The following is a 19,834-nucleotide window of genomic DNA, read 5'->3' as shown; positions in this document are numbered from 1 at the left end:
TTATAAAATTTGATGATTTTATTTATATATTTTTTCAATGTAGAGAGCATATTATTCAGCTAAATATCTATTAAGTGTAATCGAAATTAGTGTTTCTCAGCTAAATCAGTTGGAGATTTAGTCTTTTAAATTAGGTTGCTTTAGTGTGAGGTGGATTGCTAAACGTAGGCTACAGTAATGTGAGGGAAACATACTTTGTCTATAGGTACCTGATCACAATAATCTTACTTTTATTTTTAATAAAATCATATAAACTTCACATTGATTATCTCCAAAGCTAACAAATACAAATACCTTAATCAAGAGAGGTTCATTCTGACAAGCTGCACTGGCATCTTGGAGAGCTTGCTCATAGTTCTTCATGGTCAAATATAACTCCGCCCGCAGCAGCAATAATGAATTATCATCAGGAGCTGAAAGACAGGAGGAATACAAATCAATAAAAATGACTGCATTTAAAAACAAGTAATCTTAATGTCATTACATATATTAAAGTGTATATATACATATGTATAAAGTATAAATACAATACAATACAAAATAAGTATAAAAACAAAATAAGAAAGAATTCCTCTCTCCAATCGTATTTAGAGTTTAGTTATTTGATAAGTATATTTTAGACAGCTCCTCTCAGGAAAACAGGAAGAAGATTAACAAGACTTGAAAGAGCACCAAGAAAAACAGACTGCCACTGAGTATTCCTACACACACACGAGCTACATCATCTCCAATAATAAATTCAGCAACTGCTGAATCCTCTCACTGCTATAACTAGGTATTTTTAGAAGAGATTTAAAATAATTTTTATGAAAGTATGCAAGGAAATTCATGTTTAAGAAACAGGAAAGTAAAACATAATTTTTTTTCTTTTTTTTTCAGACATCGAGTCTCGCTCTGTTGCCCAGGCTGAAGTGCAATGGCATGATCTTGGCTCACTGCAACCTCTGCCTCCTGGGTTCAAGCAGTTCTCCTGCCTCAGCCTCCCCAGTAGCTGGGATTACAGGTATGTGCCACCATGCCCGGCTAATTTTTGTATCTTTAGTAGAGATGGGGTTTCACCATGTTGGCCAGGCTGGTGTCAAACTCCTGACCTCAGGTGATCCACCCACCTCGGCCTCCCAAAGTGCTGGGATTACAGGTGTGAGCCACCATGCCTGGCCCATAATTTGTTTTTCTACACAACTTGGTAGATGTTGATTTGTCCCCATAATTGTACCTACAGTATATTCTCTTAAGGAGAGAAAGGAAAAAAAAAACTCCTTTCTCTGCATTCCTCAACAGCAGAGGTCCTGATAACGACTCACATGCTGCCACAGACTTAAGTCCAGCTACACAGAAGCCAAGACTGGCTCCCTCTTTGAACTGACTTGCAGTCTACGAAGTATTGACTTGGCAGGGTCCCATGGAAAAGGCAGGAAGCCAGACCTCAGAAAGGCAGAACCATCACAGCCATTTTCCATACTGTGGGGCCTGGCTCACTCTACCTTTGCCCACCTACGATCCTTGTAGGAGGGCTACAGCTATGCATTTTGGTTCAACCACAAACTTTCTGAGCTCCTAAGATGTGTTCTCATCCCTCTACCTAATGTACATTTTCAGTTTCCTCCAAAACCTTGACCTTGATTCTTTTCAAACTACCCACTTGGTGCTTTCCAAATGCCACTAGCCTCCTTTTAGTTTATGTAGGTAACTGAGCAAGCATACACCGAAGAACTTACGCACAAAGATATTACATCAAGACATGGTGAAAAGTAACTACTTATAAATGTGTCATCACCACATATGTGTAATATAGAGAAAGTATAACAAGAAAAAAGTAGAAGGGGAAAGAAACAGCAAGAGTTAAACAATACAATTTGAATTATTAAGAGAGACATTGCTGGGTATGGATAACTGGCTAGAGCAGGTGGCAGAAACTTTTTTTCTGTAACAGGCCAGATAGTAACTATTTTAGGCTTTGCAGGCAAAGAGGCAAACTGAAGGATATTATATAGATACTTGCTTAACAAGAAGGAGAACAAATTTTGACAGATTTTTTATTGATGCAATTTAAAATATGGTAACAATAATTTAAGTACTTTTTTGTAATACAGATAAACTAATGAGAAGAATGGAATTCTTGTTTGGGGAATAACATGTTTCTTAAGTTTCCAACTTAGTGTTTCCTATCATCAAAACAACTGAAAATATTCATCTGTTAATTATGATCTAACATGAGATTTTATGTATTTCATCTTTGAAAATGCACATAGTAACTGTGAAAGTGCTGGCATCAATTCATATGATTTTAAATTGAGCATTTTAATTGCTGGGAAGACATTATAAAATTCTATTAGATTCTCCTCATGGTATCTGCCTTTTTAGCATGTTATTAGATTATTTCCAACTAAAAGATTGGTGAAAATGCCTCAATCACACAGTTAAATGCATTTTGAAATATACAATTCTCCTTTGGAGATTTCCAAAAATCCAAAGGAGATTTGGGGAAAAAAATGTAATACTTACTATAATGCTGATTTTTTTCCAAATCTTCCAAAGGAGATTTGGAAAAAAAAAATTTTGGAAAAAAAAATGTGCTCCTGGAAGTACAGTTTTTTAGGCTTGGGCTGCTGCAAACCTGTGTGAGAACGGAGATCACATATCCTGTTTCCACTTGGCTACAGTTTCTTATTAGTCCAATCTGCCAATGGATTCTCTTGAATATTTTAAACAAGAATGTCATGTGCAATTCACTCTTTTTCATTCTAGTATTTATACTCCTATTTCCTCATGCTCTCATATTGCAATAATAGTGAAAGCATTTTCTCTTATTCTTGAATTTAAAAAGCATGTGTCTAATGTTTTAACATAAAATATGTTTGTTGTAAGTTTCTGAGAGAAAATATTTATCAAGTTAGGTGATTTCTCTCCTATTCCTAGTTTTCTGTAAGGACTTTATAACAAGTCGGTGTTGAATTTTATAGACTGCTTTCAGCATCTGAGAGATTACATATAGTTATCTCCTGCAACCTGATATGGTGAATTACTCTGAAAGATTTGTCTAGTACTGAATTATCCTTATGGTCCTAGTATAAGCTCTTCTTGGTCTTAACTCCTATTACATTGCTGGACTCAAAATACTAAGAAATTTAATTAGGATTTTGACATCTATATACATATGTAAGACTAGCCTACACATTTTTTTTTCTTGTGCAAGCTTTACCTGATTGTGGTGTCAAGATTATACTAACCTTATTAAATGAGATGAAAATCTTCCCACATTTTTCTATGATCTGAAATAAGATGGAAATTAGTCATTGAAAGCTGTAAGGACTTTCTTGACCTTAGCGCCTTTTCAGCAGAAGAGAATCCCTGAGGAGCATCTCGATTTTTTTGTAGGCTTTTACTTCTTCATGGATAAATATTGATAATTCGTATTTTCCTTAAAATTGTCCTTTTTATATAAGTTTTAAAATCTTTTATAAATATCCTTTTATATCTGCAACGATGCTTCTTTATTCCTTATGGTATTTATGCCTTGCTTTTTCTTGAACACATTTATCAAATATTTGTCCCTTAATGGTCTTGGCAATGAATCAGTTTCTCACCTGTTAACTAACTCAATTTTTTTCTGTTTTACTAATATCTTGTTCATTATTCCTTTGCTTATACTATCTTTGTGTTAGCTTAATTCATCCTGATAAAGCTTCTAGTGTTAAAAATACATTTCATTTACATTTATTTTTAATCATTCTTTTCTAATGAATACATTTAAGTCTCTACTCCTCACATTCTAAAGGGTGCTTTAACTGAAGTCCAAATTTCATAAAATTCACTTCCCATCTACACTTGATCTTAGCCAAAAGGCCAAGAAACAATCACTTCTCATCTTGACACTGAATGAATCACTGTTTTCTTTGTTGACGTCCACCATTTGGTGATACATTTGTGAGGACAGCACTTCACAATTTAGTCTTTTAAAACACGTAAAATAAATGCTTACACATTTTCTAAGGATTAAACCTTAGGCTCAACAAAACTAAAGGAGTTCTCCAAGGATCCCTCAAAACTAAGTGGAAGAGGAAGTGCAAATTATTAAAAGTCTTTGTGTAGAGAAAACATATGGAAGAAAAATGTACATATGTACTTTCCAAAGAATTGATGCAACATCTCAGTAGGTTCACCAATTAACCCCTCTATGGGGAAAAGTCATAAGAGGGCAGCCTAAGACCCAGGCTTTGAGAGGAAAAGAAGAGATGTCTACCACATTTGTGTTTAGGGTCGACCAAAGGCTGTTTTCCAACAGCAACCCAGAGCCACTGTTGTACTAGGTGCTAGGGTTACTGCTATAAAATCTGTCAAATGTGTGCAGTGGTGAGAAATGGAGGATTCCATGTTATTTTACACAAGTTAAATGAGCCAGGCGTGGTGGTTCACGCCTGTAATCCCAACACTTTGGGAGGCCGAGGTGGGCGGATCACTTGAGGTCAGAAGTTTGAGACCAGCCTGGCCAATATGGCGAGACCCCATCTCTACTAAAAGTAAAAAAATTAGTCAGGTGTGGTGGAACGTGCCTGTAATTCCAGCTACTTGGGAGGCTGAGGCATGAGAATCACTTGAACCTGGGAGGTGGAGGTTGCAGTTAGCCAAGACTGTCCCACTGCACTCTAGTCAGGGTGACAGAGTGAGACACAGTTTCAAATAAATAAATAAACAAACAAACAAATGGACACATAAAGCAATAAAAACTGGGTAGTGTTCTCTGTGAAAAGAAAGAATAAGTGGCAATACTCCTAAAGCCTATTTATTCAAATTGATGGAAGACTGTAATTACAGAGTCAAGTCCACAAATCTTAGGTGTATATCTCAACCTTTGCATATGTACCCGTGCCATCATCATGTAGTTCATTCCCAGGGCCTAAGAAGGTTCCCTTGTGCACTATCCCACTCAGTGTGCCCCTCCTAAAGGTAACCACCATTCTCACCTCTGTCACTTTGGATTACTTTATCCTGTTTTCTAACTTCTATAAATGGATATTTATAAATGGAATGTACTTTTTCGTATCTGACTTCTCACTAAATTATCATTCTGTGAGATTCATTCTTATTGTTATATGTCTCAGTAATATTTTTAAATTAATATTTAAATAAAATTTAAACATTGCTGTGTAATATTACACTGTATGACTTGATTTATTTACTCATTCTACTAGTGATGAACAATTGAACTGTTCCCCAAATGTTTCTGGCATATATAAATAAAGCTGCAATGAACATTCCTGTACACATATTTTGATGGACATAAGCATTCATTTTTATCTAGTATATACTCAAAAGTAGAAATGCCACATCAGAGGTTGTACGAGTTTAGCTCTAGCAGGTGCTAACAAACACATTTCTTAAGTTGTCGTACAAACTTATGCTTCCACCAGTAATTTAAGACTTCCAATTGCTGCAAATAAAAACTAAGTATTGCCAGTTCTTTTCATTTCAGCTACTCTGGTGGGGATGTACTAACTTATTTTCATTTTAATTTGCATTTGAGCACTAATTATGTTGTGCAGTCTTTGAGATGTTAATTGCTCACTTTGAGATCTAGTTTTTAACTCTTTGCCTATTACACAGTTTCAGCTAAAGTTGTTTCTATCAATGGTGTTAAGTGAGTACTTACTGCGTTTAGACAGAATGGCTTTTTCTTTTTGAATCATAGGCATTATTTATTCTGCATTAGAGGTCTCAGTAAGATATTTGTATACTCATCCCCTTCTCACTTTTTTGGGGGCCTCTGAGGAACAGAAGTTTTATTGTTATGCTTTTTGTATCTTATTTAAGAAACAATTGCCTACCCCAAGTCCTTGAAAACAGTCTCCTATGACTCCTAGATACTTAATTGTAATTTTGTTATATGATGTGAGGTAGGTATTCAGGTTCATTTTTTTCCACATAAAAAAGCAACTGACTCTTTTTTCCCCATTGAATTTTTCCCCACTGAATTCCATTAGCATCTTTCAGAAAATCAAGAGACTGTATATGTGAGAGTCAGTTTCAATGTGTCTATTTTTAAGCCAATACAATGCTGTCCTAATTACTGCAGCATTATAGTAAGTATTGGAATCTACCAGTGTAAATCCTCCAGCTTTGTTGTTTTTTTTTCATTGTTGCCTTGGCCATTCATCAATTTCCACCAAAAACACTGGCTAGGATTTTCTCTGAGATTGCACTGAATTTACCATTCAATCAGCAGAGAACTGATGTCTTGCCGATACTGAGTTTTGCAATCCATGAAAAAAATGATATATCCATCCATTTAAGTCTGCTTTAATTTCTCTCAGAAATGTTTCATGTTTTCAGTGTATTGAAATGAAATTTTCAGTGTAGAGGTATTAAACATCTTTCAGCTATTTCAGGATTTATTCCAAGGAATTTGTTTACATAAATTGTTTAAAATTTTTTTCCTATTTGTTTTTTCTAAGTATATAGTTATCTTTGATAACCTCTATATTGACCTTGTAGTCAGCAATCTGGATAAATCATTTATAATTTCTAATAGTTCCTACATTCTTCTGGAGTTTCTATGTACGCCAGGTCATCTACAAATAACGACAGTTTTTTGTTTTATCTTTTATTTTTCCAATCTTAATACATAGCTATCTAGAATCTCCAGTGAAATGCTGAGTGGCAGTGAGAATAAAACATTGTTACCTTCTCATTCAATGGGAAAACATTATTTCATCATTAATTATGATAGCTGCTATCTCATTTTTGTAGACTTTTAAAAAATTAAGAAAGTTCCTTTTTATTCGTAGTTTCCTGAGAGATGCATCATATCATTTTTCTTTTTTCTGTAGATGGTGAATTACATTGCTTGATTTTCCAGGATTAAACAAAACTTAACCTGCTTGCTACTGATGTGATATTCTTTAAGGATATCAATGGATTCAGTTTGCTAATATTTTATTTAGGATTTTTGCAACTGTATTCATAAGAAACATTGGGCTGTATTTTTCCTGTCTTGTTACTGATTTTGGCTCCTTTATTTCCTTCTTTGTACTCTCTTTGGATTCTATTTGCTTTTCTTTTCCTAGCATCTTGAAATGGAAGCCTAAAGATCACTGACTATCAGCTGTTCTTTGGTAGTATGGGCATTTAAAACAGTAAGTTTCCCTCTAAGCACTGTTGCATTGCATCCCACAGTGTTTGATATTTGTATTTTCATTATCATTCAGGCAAAATAGAAAATTTTCTGGCCAGGTGCGGTGGCTCACACCTGTAATCCCAGCACTTTGGGAGGCAGAGGCGGGCGGATCACGAGGTCAGAGATTGAGACCATCCTGGCTAACACAGTGAAACCCTGTCTCTACTAAAAATACAAAAAATTAGCCAGGCGTTGTGGCAGGTGCCTGTAGTCCCAGCTACTAGGGAGGCTGAGGCAGGAGAATGATGTGAACCTGGGAGGCAGAGCTTGCAGTGTGCTGAGATCATGCCACTGCACTCCAGCCTGGGCAACAGAGTGAGACTCCATCTCAAAAAAAAAAAAAAGAAAAATTTCTAATAATTATTAGAAATTCTAATAATTCTAATAATTATTAGATAATTAGAAAATTTTCTACTTTATGTTGTGATTCATTTTACCCATCATTATATAAAAATATACTGCTTAATTTCAAAATAACTGAAGATATTCTATTTATCTGCTATTTAATTTTAGTTTAAGTCCACAGTGTTTAAAGAACATATACAGTCTGATTTCAATCTTTTAATATTTATTATGACTTCTTTCATGGCCTAATCCAGGAGTTGGCAAACACAACCACAGGCCAACTCCAATGCTCTGCCTATGGTCATGGGAGCCTAAATGGCTATGTTTTTGCAGTAGTTGTATGTAGTGACACATATTAATTAAATCTAAGTGCTGAAGTATGTTGTATCTATATCCTTACTTATTTTTCAATCCTTACTTTATCAGTTACTAAAAGTTTTGTTCAACATCTCCAATTATTTCCCCTTTTGCTTTTGTCTCCTTTTGTTCTCTCCATATGTGTGTGTGTACACTTGTTGTTAGATGCATAAAAATTTAGGCATATTATTACACATTTTTTTTCTGTTGAACTGGCCCATTCATCATAAATGTCTTTATTTCTTCTGATATTCCTTGCCTTAAAGAATACTTTATCTGATAGTCACTTTGCCATATCAGGCTTTTTTTTTGTCAGTCTTTGTTGCCATCCTACTAATTTTAACCTTTTTTTGTGTTCTTACACCTAAAGTTTACCTCGTGTGTAAACAGCATGTAGCTATACTTCACTTAATCCAATCTGCCAACACTTAGTTTTTAAATGGGAAATTTAGGTCTTCACATTTAATGTAAATTAAATCCCCATTTTTCTATTTCTTTTCTAGTTGTCCCACTTATTCTCTCCTTCTCTATTCTTCCCTCCCATTTTCTTTTGGATTAATTAAGTATTACTTTAGTATTCCACTATAGCTTTTTAATTTTACCTTCCTATTGGTGGTTACCAAAGACAACAGAATATGCAAACCTGATTTAGCAGTCTACTTTAAATTGGTACTGTTACTACCTCCAAAACAGTGTACAAACCATACAACAATTTAACTGTATTTACCCATTCTGGCTTTGTCCTGTTGCCATATCTTTCACTTTTATGTATGTTACAAATACCACAAGACATTATTATTGTTATTTGAAATAGTCAATATTGTCTCATATTGTTACACCTTCTAGCATTCTTTACTCTGTGCATTAGTTTCATGCTTCCATATGGATACGTTTCCTTTAGCCTGAAGACTTCCCCTCAGTATATCATGAAATGCAATTCTGATGGTAATAAAATCCTTTAGCTTGAGTTACTTCTTTGGTTTAAAGCACCTTGATTTTGTCTTCATTTGTGAAAAATATTTTCAGCTGGGTAAAGAATTCCAGCTAGGTTTTTTTTTTTTCTTTCAGCACTTTAAAGACATTATTCCATTAGCTTCTAGCTTCAATAATTTTGTCTAAAAGTCAACTGTCAGTCTTCTATGATTCCTTCGAAGGAAATATGTCCTGTCTTCTCTCACTGCATTTAAATTCTCTTTATCTTTGATTTTCAGGAACTTGACTATAATGTGCTTGGATGGGTTTTGTGTGTATGTTTGTGTGTGCACTTGTGTCCACCCTGTTCGGCTTAGTGAACTTTTTGATTCAGTGATTTAAAGTTTCTCATCGGATTTGGAAAATTCTCAATTACTTTTTTCTTTAAATATTTCTCTTGCCCTTCCCCTCTCTCTTCTTCCAGGATTCCAGTTTCATCGATGTCGGAACTTTTGTCTGTGTCTCACATAACTCCCATGCTCTCTTTTATTCTTCTTCTGTGATTCAGTTTGGATATTTTCTGTTAACTTGCTTCTGAGTTTTCTCATTCAGATTTCTGATGTGTGCCATCTGGTTTGTAACAAATCTAACTAATTCTCAACTTCAGATATTGTATTTTGAATTTCCAGGATACCCACTTGGTTCTTTTCTATGGACAATTGTCTTCTGAATGCTTTATATTTTCATACATTTATTTACCTCTTTCAACATACGTACTAGTTATTTTAAATTCCACTCATAACTTATCGGCCAAAAGTAGTCACATGGCTCCACCTAATCACAAGTGGAGCGGGAAGTGCAATCCTACCTTGCCTGGGGAAGGTATAGAGATAGACCAGGACTAATGACTACCACACTTCGCTAAGGTCACATAATAAATAAGTATCAGACATCAGGTGTGGTGGCTCATGCCTATAATCCCAGCACTTTGGGAGGCTGAGGTGGGCAGATCACTTGACTACAGGAGTTGGAGATCAGCCGGGACAACATAGTGAAACACATCTCTACTAAAAACACAAAAAAAAAATACGAGGCATGGTGGTGCATGCCTGTAATCCCAGTTACCTGAGAGGCTGAGGCACGAGAATCACCCTTGAATGCAGGAGGCAGAGGTTGCAGTGACCAATATCATGTCACTGCAGTCCAGCCTGGGTGACAGAGCCAGACCTTGTCTCAAAAAAAAAAAAAAAGAAAAGGCCAGGCATGGTGGCTCACACCTGATATCCCAGCACTTTGGGAGGCTGAGGCGGGCAGATCACAAGGTCAGGAGATTAAGATCATCCTGGCCAACATGGTGAAACCCTGTCTCTACTAAAAATACAAAAATTAGCTGGGCATGGTGGTGCGTGCCTGTAATCCCAGCTACTTGGGAGGCTGAGGCAGGAGAATTGCTTGAACCAGGGAGTCGGAGGTTGTAGAGCCACGCCACTACACTTCAGCCTGGTGACAGAGCAAGACTCCGTCTTAAAAAAAAAAAAACAAAAAGTCAGAGCTTGGATCTAAACACAGGTATTTCTGATTCCAAACATCTGTGAACTTTTTTTTTAACTATATCAAAACCTCTTTAAAAGGGCTAATTTATTTTGAAATTAAATGTTTTCATAAAATTTTAAGCTAATCTTTGAATAGAAAAATGAATACATTCTATATAAGTTCTCATATGAATTTACTGAAATAGCCTATTTTAAAAACGTTTAAATTAGGTCTAATATATATACAGAAAAGCTAAAAATATAAGTATATAGTGCAATGAACTATTGCAAAGTGAACACACTTGTGTATCCATCCCCTAAATCAAGAAACAGAACATCACCACTACCCCACAGATCCCTCTCATACTTCCTCACAATCACTATTCCCTTTTCATCCCCCCAAGGTAACCACTGTCCTTACTTCTAACATCCTACAGTAATTTTGTCTGCTTGGACTTACAGATAAATAGGATCATATAGTAAAAATGCTTGAGTCTGGCTTCTTCCACTTAACATTATGTTTGTGAGATTTGTCCACATTGTAGTTTGTAACTGTAGTTGATTTATTTTCTTTCTGTATAGTATGCTATGAAAACATAATCATATATTCACCCCTTCTGCTCTTACTGGACATTTGGGTTGTGTGCACTTTTGGGGTATCTCTAACAATGACATACACTCTTGTATCTACTTATACATTCTTTTGGGGGCACATATGCATATACCTCTTTGAAACTATTTGGCCAAGGACAGGCTTAACATCTGTAGATACTACCAAATATTTTTCAGGGGTATAATTTGCAGTCCCATTAGCAGCATATAAATATCACAGTTTTCATTTTTCTACATTTTCTCCAACATCTAAATACAGATGAAGTATTTCTGATGAAAATTTGGTGTTGGAATTGGGTAGTGCAGTAAATGCAAAATATATAACGAATTTCAAAGGCTTAGTTTAAAAAAGTAAAATCTCAATTATTTTTTAAAATTGAAGGCATGTTGAAATAATATTTTGGATGTATAGGGTTAAAAATTGCTAAAATAAATTTCACCTGCTTTTTTCACCCTTTTAATGTAGCTACAAGAAAATTCCAAATTATGTGTGGCTTACACAATAGTTCTAATTGGATAGTGTTGCTCTAACACCATCAATACCTAAATTAGTAGAAAACTAAAAAATATGCCTGTTAAAGTATGGATATGTTGGTTGCAAAAACTACAGAATACTCGTTAGAAAAGCTGAGTTAAGTGCTCTGTTCCAGCAGAGAATATCCCAATTTAGATACAGATATTGAGCACTTGTTCAATATTTGGATCTTTTTTTTTTTGCAAGACAAAATTGAATGCTAGTCACTTTATAATTTGTGCCTTCTGAAAGGGAAAACCTTAATCCTAAGTTTAAAATAAAATGTGCACTGACTATAGCATGGTAGTAGATTATTTTAGTAACAAGAGATTCAACAAGTCTTCTCGGCTAGTGCTTTAAATCGTATATGCCCTATTATAAAACCGGTGAAACCAGAAAGCAAACCGTTCTCCTCACACTGCCCAAAACAACTGCCAATAGAGCGCATACTCATATGTCAAAGCCAAAACGATGACAGAAGTTTGGTCTTCCTTTCAGCTAAATAGTGTTAACAGGTGGTGGCTGGGTGAAGGCAGGAGAGTGCCTGTTGCTGGCCTTAGGCCTCAGATAAATAAGGGAATGACTGAATGAACAATTTAAAACTACACACACTAGTCAGTGTAACTATCTAGTAAGTTAAATACGCCATGACATCTAATGATGGCCTCTGAGACAGAGAGCAGGCTAGAGCCGGAGCGTTCGACGTGATTACAGCAGAGTGGAGGCGGTTCCTTCCTGGCTACATTAGCTGAAACCCAAAGCAAATCTTGCCCCAGCACAAGGCACCCCTTTCTGCGCCTGTAGTGTGTCAGCTATGTGCATTTTCCTTCAGGATGAGCAAAAATATTTCGTCATCCTCCCCGCTCCTCAACAGCGCAGAAGGTGCCGAAAAGCAATTACAGGACCTTACAGAGCTGCTCCGGGGGCCGCGGGAAACTTACCAGCATCCTGGAAAAGACAAAACCAGTGGGGTGCACGTGGCCTCTCCTGGCTGCAGGGTGTGGCCGCCCCCACCCTTCACCTTCCCATCGTTAGGAAGCAAAGTGACCCCTAAGCCTAGACAAAGCTCTCGAAAGCCCAAAGCCTGTCGGGCCCACCGGCCAGCTCCCCACCCCGCTGCTGGGCCGGACAGGTGTAGGGGAGGCGGACCCGCCCCGCAGCCGACTCACCCAGCTCCAGGGCCTGGTCGCACCTGAGCAGCGCGGCCTCCGGCTGCTGCTGGCGCTGCAGGCTCCGCGCCTGGCCTGCCAGCCTGCGCAGCCGGCACTCGGCCGGGAAGCACTTCTCCAGCAGGCCGCTCAGCACCACGTTCACGCGCCGCACCTGCGGCCGCGCGGGCCCTGGCTCCACGCAGCGCTTGCAGACTGTGAGCCCGCAGGGCAGCGTCACCGGCTTATGCAGCAGCCGCCGGCAGCGCGGGCAGCCGAGCAGGTCGCGGGGCGCGCGGGGCTCCGGGGCCGGCCCTCCCTCGCCGGGCGCCTCGGGCTCGCCGCCCGGGTTCTCCGCGGACAGCGGCCGCTCGCGCAGGCCCACGGCGCGCACCAGGCCGCCCGCCAGCTCTTCCAGCTCCTCGGGCCGCAGCGCCCCGAGCCGCGCGGCGCCGCGGAACGCGCCCAGGGCCTCGGGGAGGCGGCCGGCGCGGGCCAGCGCGTCCCCCAGCCTCAGGCACAGGCCGCGGTCCGGCTGCGCCAGCCCGGCTAGCATGGAGCGAAAGAGCTCCGCTGCCATCTCGTACTCGCCCGCGCGGAAGGCCTCCTCGCCCTCCTCTAAGCGCTGGGCGATCGGCTCCGCGCGGTCGCAGCCAGGACACTGGGGCGGCGGCGGCGGCGGGACCGGCTCGGGGCTCATCACCGCGGGGCTGCGACGACGCGGGTCCGGAGCGAAGGCGCGGAGCAGGGAGGATGCGCTGCTGCTGGGAACTGGCCGGCGGGAGCGCGGTCTCAGCCCTCGCCAGCAGCCACGCGCGTCTGGGGGCGGCGCGCTGCGAGCGGCTGAGACCGCGGGCGGGGGCGGGCGCCTGGCTTGGGCAGCGTCCTCAGCGCGGTGTGGGCGGCGAGCCCCGCAGGGCTGCAATCGTTCCGGGGCGGGGGCTGGGACAGGCACCGCGGGCGCAATCTGAGCCCCTGCCCACGCGCAGCGGCCTCTCAGTCCCGCCGGCTTAGGTAACCCAGGTCGCTGCGGTAACGCAGTGACCGCGCTCCAGGTCCGCGTCTCTTGCGATGCTTCCCCCACTCGCCTGAGGGCCCCTGCGCGACTGCGCGCGCGTCCTCTGCCTGCCGCCTCCCCGCAGAGGTGCCGGGGCCCTGGGAGCAGGTGGCCTTGGCCGCGCGCGGGCTGCTGGCGCGCCGGCACCGCGGCACCTGCTCTTCCCCAGAGGCCTGGCCGCCCCCACAACCTGTGGCTCCGCTTAAGCGAGAACCCAGGAAAAGTCACCAAACGCATCATGCATCTCTAGCTTCGACTTAGGAAATTGTCCTAAATGACCGGGGAGGCTGAAGTGGGCACCCAGAGGCCCCGCCTCAGCGAGCTTCTTCTCTTAACTCTAGGCTGAGGCCTTTGAGAACTCATTTTAACAGAGAACGTGGAGGGCCAAGAGAACCAGATACCAGGAGGAGGAGGGATTCGAGAAACGGACAATTGTATTGTGGCCTTGATTAGGAAGCAGAAATAGAATTAGAAATAGAATTCTAATTAATAGAATTAGAATAGAAATAGAAAGGGTGCCCTAGCATGGAGTACTGCAGACATAAGTTGCTGGGGAGAGGGAGCTAAACGCTCCGTTGTTGTACAAGCAAGGATTAAATTAAAATCCTCTGTGCGCATTAACCGGGTTCATAATTTCTCCTATATAGCCTATGTATTTCTCCTATATAGCCTGCTCCCTTCTTCCTGTCGTCACAGTATCTGTTTTATCCTGTGTATTTGAATACAATAAAATGCATTACAATATTCTAGAATTCATACTACTGTTCATATTTCAAGAATAAATTTTTTAAAAAAATTGGAGAGGTTTTTCTACATCTAAAACTGCTGGCTAAAGAAAATATACAATACCTCGACCACATCTGGCTTTGGGAAAGGAGAAATGCCTCATTAAGTGAGAGAACATTTTAGACCAGTTCCTAAAAGGGAAAAAGAGGCAATTTTTGGCCAGCCCTCTAGTTCTACAATAAACAAATGCAGAGTACCCCCCTCCTTTTCCATGAAGGATTTCCCCCAGCTGTCTACCTAACTTAATTGATAACAGTGTACTGTTTGGGTCTCTTTTTCACTACTGAATTATTTCAAATTCACTTTTTCAATCACTGTTTGGATTTTTATCTGCTTTCTTTATAGAATAACAATTCACTTATATTTGAGGGTGATTTATCCATCAAATTCACAACCAACAATCAGGAAGCAATGGGGAAAAAGCTTCAGAGCACAGACCATACAGTAAAGATTGTGAAACCTTATGATCTCAGATCCTATTTGTTCTTATTTTAGACAAATATCTAGCAAGAGAACAGAAAGAAGCTTGCCGGAGGTATGCCTGCTGAGAGCCAGAAGTGTTTAAAGCAAAAATGTTAGTGTGTTGTGAGGTTTATAATACGTAGAAATAAAATATATCACAAATATAACACAAAGGCAGGTAGAGGAGAAATGGCAGGATACTGTTGTAAGGTTCTAATGCTATATGTGAAATGGTATAATGTCACCTTAAGAAAGACTGTAATGAGTTAAGGATGTGTCCTCTAACCCTAAAGCAACCTCCTAAATAACACAAAGAGCTATAGTTTAAAAGCCTATAGAGATGAAATGAAATTGTTAAAAAAAAACTCTATTAATCCAAAAGAAGGCATAAAAAGCGAGGAAGGAAACAATTAGATAAAACAAATAGAGAACAAATAGCAAGATGGCAGGTTTAAACCCAATTATATCGGTTAATGTTCATTAAATATTGTCTAAATACCATAATTAAAAGGCAAAGATTGTCAAAAGGAAGACCCAGATATATGCTGCCTACCAAAAAAGAACTTTTAAATATGAAAATACAAATAAGGTAAAGGTAAAAGGATGGAAAAAGATGTTCTAGTTAACTCTAAGCAAAATAAATCTAGAGTGACTATATTGATAGCTGACAAAGTCTATTACATAGCCAAGAACATTGCTAGGAGAAAGGACAGCCATTTCATAATGATAAAGGTGTTAGTTGGTCAAGAGGACATAATAGTCCTAACCGCGTGTGTTCCCAATAACAGAGCTTTCAAATATTTGAAGCAAAAACTGATAGAACTGTAAGGTGAAATAGGTAAATTAATAATTATAGTTGGATATTTAAATATCCCTTTTTCACCATAGAAAGAACAAGATCATGTCCTTTGTAAGGACATGGATGGAGCTGGAAGCCGTTATCCTCAGCAAACTAACACAGGAACAGAAAACCAGATGCTGCATATTCTCACTTATGAGTGGGAACTGAACAATGAGAACACATGGACACAGGGAGGGGAACAACACACACTGGGGCCTGTCGGGGGTGGGATCGAGGAAGGGAGAGCATGAAGAAAAATAAGTAATTCATGTGGGGCTTAAAACCTAGGTGATGGTTTGATAGGTGCAGTAAACCACCATGGCACACGTTTACCTATGTAACAAACCTTCACATCCTGCACATGTACCCCAGAACTTAAAAATAAAACACCCCTCTTTCAACAATTAATACAAGTATACTGAAAATCAGTAAGGCTATAGAAGACTTGAGCAATTCTACAAACCAACTCAATCTGATTGATGTTTATAGAACACTCCACCCAACAATAGCAGAATACACATTCTTTTCAAGTGCACATGGGACATTTACCGATATAGAACATCTTAGAGCCATAAAACAAATCTCAATTTAAAAGTATTCCTCCTAGGGCACTGATACATCAATAAATTGGATCAAATTGAGAACTTCGGCTGTTTAAAAGACACTGCTAAGACATGCTGCACACTAGGAGAAAATATTTGCAGATCACATAGCTGATAAAGTACGAACCAAAAATATATAAAGAACTCCAAGAACTCAATAAGAAAATACAGAACTGGATTAAAAAGTGAGTGGAAGATTTGAACAGTCATTTCATTACAGAAGACATATTGATGGCAAATAAGATGCTCAGCATTATGAGCCACTGGGGAAATGCAAATGAAACCCCAAGCAGTTAGTACTGCGCACCTAGTAGAATGTCTGTGATTAAAAAGGCTGACCATGCTGAGTGCTGGCAAATACAGGGCATATGCAGAACTCTCACACACTGTCAGTGGGAGTGTACCATGGTGCAGCCACTTTGGACTACAGTTTCTTAAAATGTTAACTGTATACTTATCATATTAACCACCCATTCCACTTCTAGGTATTTATCCAAAAGAAATAAAAGCATATGTCCATTCAAACACTTCTACATGAACCTTCATAGCAGCTTTATTTGTAACAGCCCCAAGCTAGAAATAATTCAAATGTCTTTCAACGGGTGAATGAACAAATTATGATTTCTCTACACAATTGAAAACTATTCAGAAATAAAAAGGAATGAACTATTAATGTATCAAATAACATGTATGAAATCCAAAATAATTATGCTGAGTGAAATAATACAGCAAGATAGAGTACGTATGTATAAATTATTCTATTTATACAAAAATCTTAGGCTGGGTGCGGTGGCACATGCCTGTAATCCCAGCACCTTGAGAGACCAAAGCGGGCAGATTGCTGGAGCCCAGGAGTTCGAGACCAACCTGGGCAACATGGTGAAACCCCTTCTCTACTAAAAATACAAAAAATTAGCCAGGCATGACAGCACATGCCTATAGTCTCAGCTACTCAGGAGGCTGAGGTAGGAGGATCGCCTGAACCCAGGAGGTCAAGGCTGCAGTGAGCTATGATTGCACCACTGCAGCCTGGGCGACAGGAGTGAGACCCTGCCTCAAAAAAAAAAAAAATCTTGAAAGTATGAGTGAATCTACACTAATAGAATCTACACTACAGATGAGTGGTCATGTGGGGATGGGAAGAGGGATTACAAAGATCCATGAGGAAACTTTTAGGGATGATGCATACATTTGTTACCTTGATTGTGGTGATGTTCTCATGGGTGTATTTGTGTGTCAGAACTTATCACAATGTATATTTTTTTATTACAAAAACCATTTTTTATAGAGATGGGGTTTCACTGTGTTGCCCAGGCTGGTCTCGAATTCCTGAGCTCAAGCGATCCATCTGCCTCAGCCTCCCAAAGTGCTGGGATTGCACACATGAACCACTGCAACCTGGCCTATATACTTTAAATATATGCATCTTATTGTATTGCAATTATACCTCATTGGGGCTGCTTTTAAATATGTGTCAATTTAAAGAGAGGTACTTAAAAATTAAAATTTTAAAAAATATATAGGATGCTTCTAAAGCTATATTTCACAGAAAACTATAGCCTTAAATGCTTGTGTTAAAAAATAATAAAAACTAAAAAGCAATGTGTTAAACATCTAATTCAAAAAGTTGGGGATTAAAAACCAACAGAATAAACCCCAAAAGTAGTAAGAAGACAAAGAGAAGAAACTAGTGAATAGGTCTTATCTTGGTAAAAAGAAGATACAGATATCAACTCAAAAGGTGAGAAAAAGGAGCAAACAGGCAACAAAATGAAACACTGTAAGAGGACAGAAGTAAGTTAAAATGTATCAAAAATGTTAATAAATGTAAGAAGACTAAACTTACCGTTCACTGAATATATCAGATTGTAAAATAATCCAGTCCAACTATATGTTATTTTAAAGAGGTACACCTAAATTATGAAAACAGATGTAAGTTAACAATAAAAAGATGAAAAAAGATATATCAGGTAAATGCTAACAAAAATAAAGCTAGGATGGCTGTATTAATAGCAGATAAAATAGATTTTAAGGCAAAAAGCACCTAATGATACAAGGTTCAACTCACCGTGAATATACTAAATTCTAAGTGGGTATGAAATTAATAAAAGATTCTCAAAATGTATAAAGAAAAGAAATTGATGCAACTACTTGGGTAGACAAGAAGTTGTGAGTGAAAGTGAAATTTTACTCTTTTTAAAAGGATTTTTTTTTTAATAAAGCCTTTTATTTTTTTATTTTTTATTTTTTATTTTTTGAGACGGAGTCTTGCTCTTTCGCCCAGGCTGGAGTGCAGTGGCGTGATCTCGGCTCACTGCAAGCTCCGCCTCCTGGGTTCACGCCATTCTCCTGCCTCACCCTCCCGAGGAGCTGGGACTACAGGTGCCCGCCACCACGGCTAATTTTTTTGGTATTTTTAGTAGAGACGGGGTTTCACCGTGTTAGCCAGGATGGTCTCGATCTCCTGACCTCGTGATCTGCCAGTCTCGGCCTCCCAAAGTGTTGGGATTACAGGCGTGAGCCACCGCGCCTGGCCAAAGCCCTTTATTGTACAAGATTTCAAGCAGGCATAGCCGAAGCAGAGAGGAGAGTAATAACAAAGCACCACGTATCCATCTCCCAGCTTCAACTCACAGCCTGTCTTGTTTCTCACTTTTCCTTCCCCTGCTCTTTTCAACAGACATCTAGATATCAAATCGTTTCATCTGTGAATAACTCAACATGTATCCCCAAAGGGTAAGGAATCCTTTAAAAAGAAAACACCACACCTTCATCACATTTTTAAAAAAAGTCATGTGATGTCATCGAATATCCAGTCAGTTCGTAATTCTCTATCTTATCACTTTTCAAGTTTGTTTGCTTGAGTCAGAATCAGAATTCAAATAAAGTCCATATATTCTTAATGGTTTATATCTCTCATCAGTGTCTTTCAACATATAAGCTCTCCTTTATTTTTTTAACCTTTATTTATTTATTTATTTATATTTATTTTTTGAGACAGTCTTGTTCTGTCGCCCAGGCAGGAGTGAAGTGGTGTCATCATGGCTCACTGCAGCCTGGAACTCAAGCCATCCTCCCACCTCAACCTCCCAAAATGCTAGGATTACAGGTGTGAGCCACGGCCTCGACTTTCCTTTTCAATTTTTTGAGGAAGAAACCAGATCATACGTTTGTAGATCAAAATGTCAGGTTGTCTGTTTGTGCTGTTAACAGCCATTGATGATCATTGCCCAGATCCAGTTTCATTCATTAGAAGTTGCCAAAAGGTGATGTTTTAATGACTGTTCAGTTCTTCTTAACTTATTTGCTGCAATACTTCTATAAAGAGGAACTCCCTCTCGTTATCTGTTTAAGCCAACAGTTTGAATGGGAATTTAAAAAAATTATCAGTTTTAAAAAAACAAGCTGGTTTCCTAACATCCTCCAAAGGTAAATGGTATTTTATTATTCACCATTATGAACACATAGATTTAAGCATATTTGATATACTTT

The 19,834-nt window shown here is 39.1% G+C and overlaps 1 protein-coding gene across 1 annotated transcript in view; it reads right to left on the bottom strand.

The window, feature by feature from the left end:
- The window catches only part of LONRF2 (LON peptidase N-terminal domain and ring finger 2), a 49,671-nt gene extending 35,272 nt beyond the window's left edge, over window positions 1-14,399 (bottom strand). The window contains exons 1-2 of the mRNA XM_014343901.4: window positions 12,616-14,399; window positions 295-413 (exon numbers count right to left, since the gene is read on the bottom strand). Coding sequence (XP_014199387.2) covers window positions 295-413; window positions 12,616-13,891 — 1,395 coding nt within the window. The 5' untranslated portion in view covers window positions 13,892-14,399. The remainder of the gene's footprint in view (window positions 1-294; window positions 414-12,615) is intronic.
- Window positions 14,400-19,834: the final 5,435 nt, after the last annotated feature.

The sequence above is a fragment of the Pan paniscus genome, chromosome 12 (assembly GCF_029289425.2).
Source record: "Pan paniscus chromosome 12, NHGRI_mPanPan1-v2.0_pri, whole genome shotgun sequence".
Taxonomy (NCBI): domain Eukaryota; kingdom Metazoa; phylum Chordata; class Mammalia; order Primates; family Hominidae; genus Pan; species Pan paniscus.
Note: the sequence above shows the minus strand (reverse complement) of the source record. Positions and strands in the feature narration are given on the sequence as shown.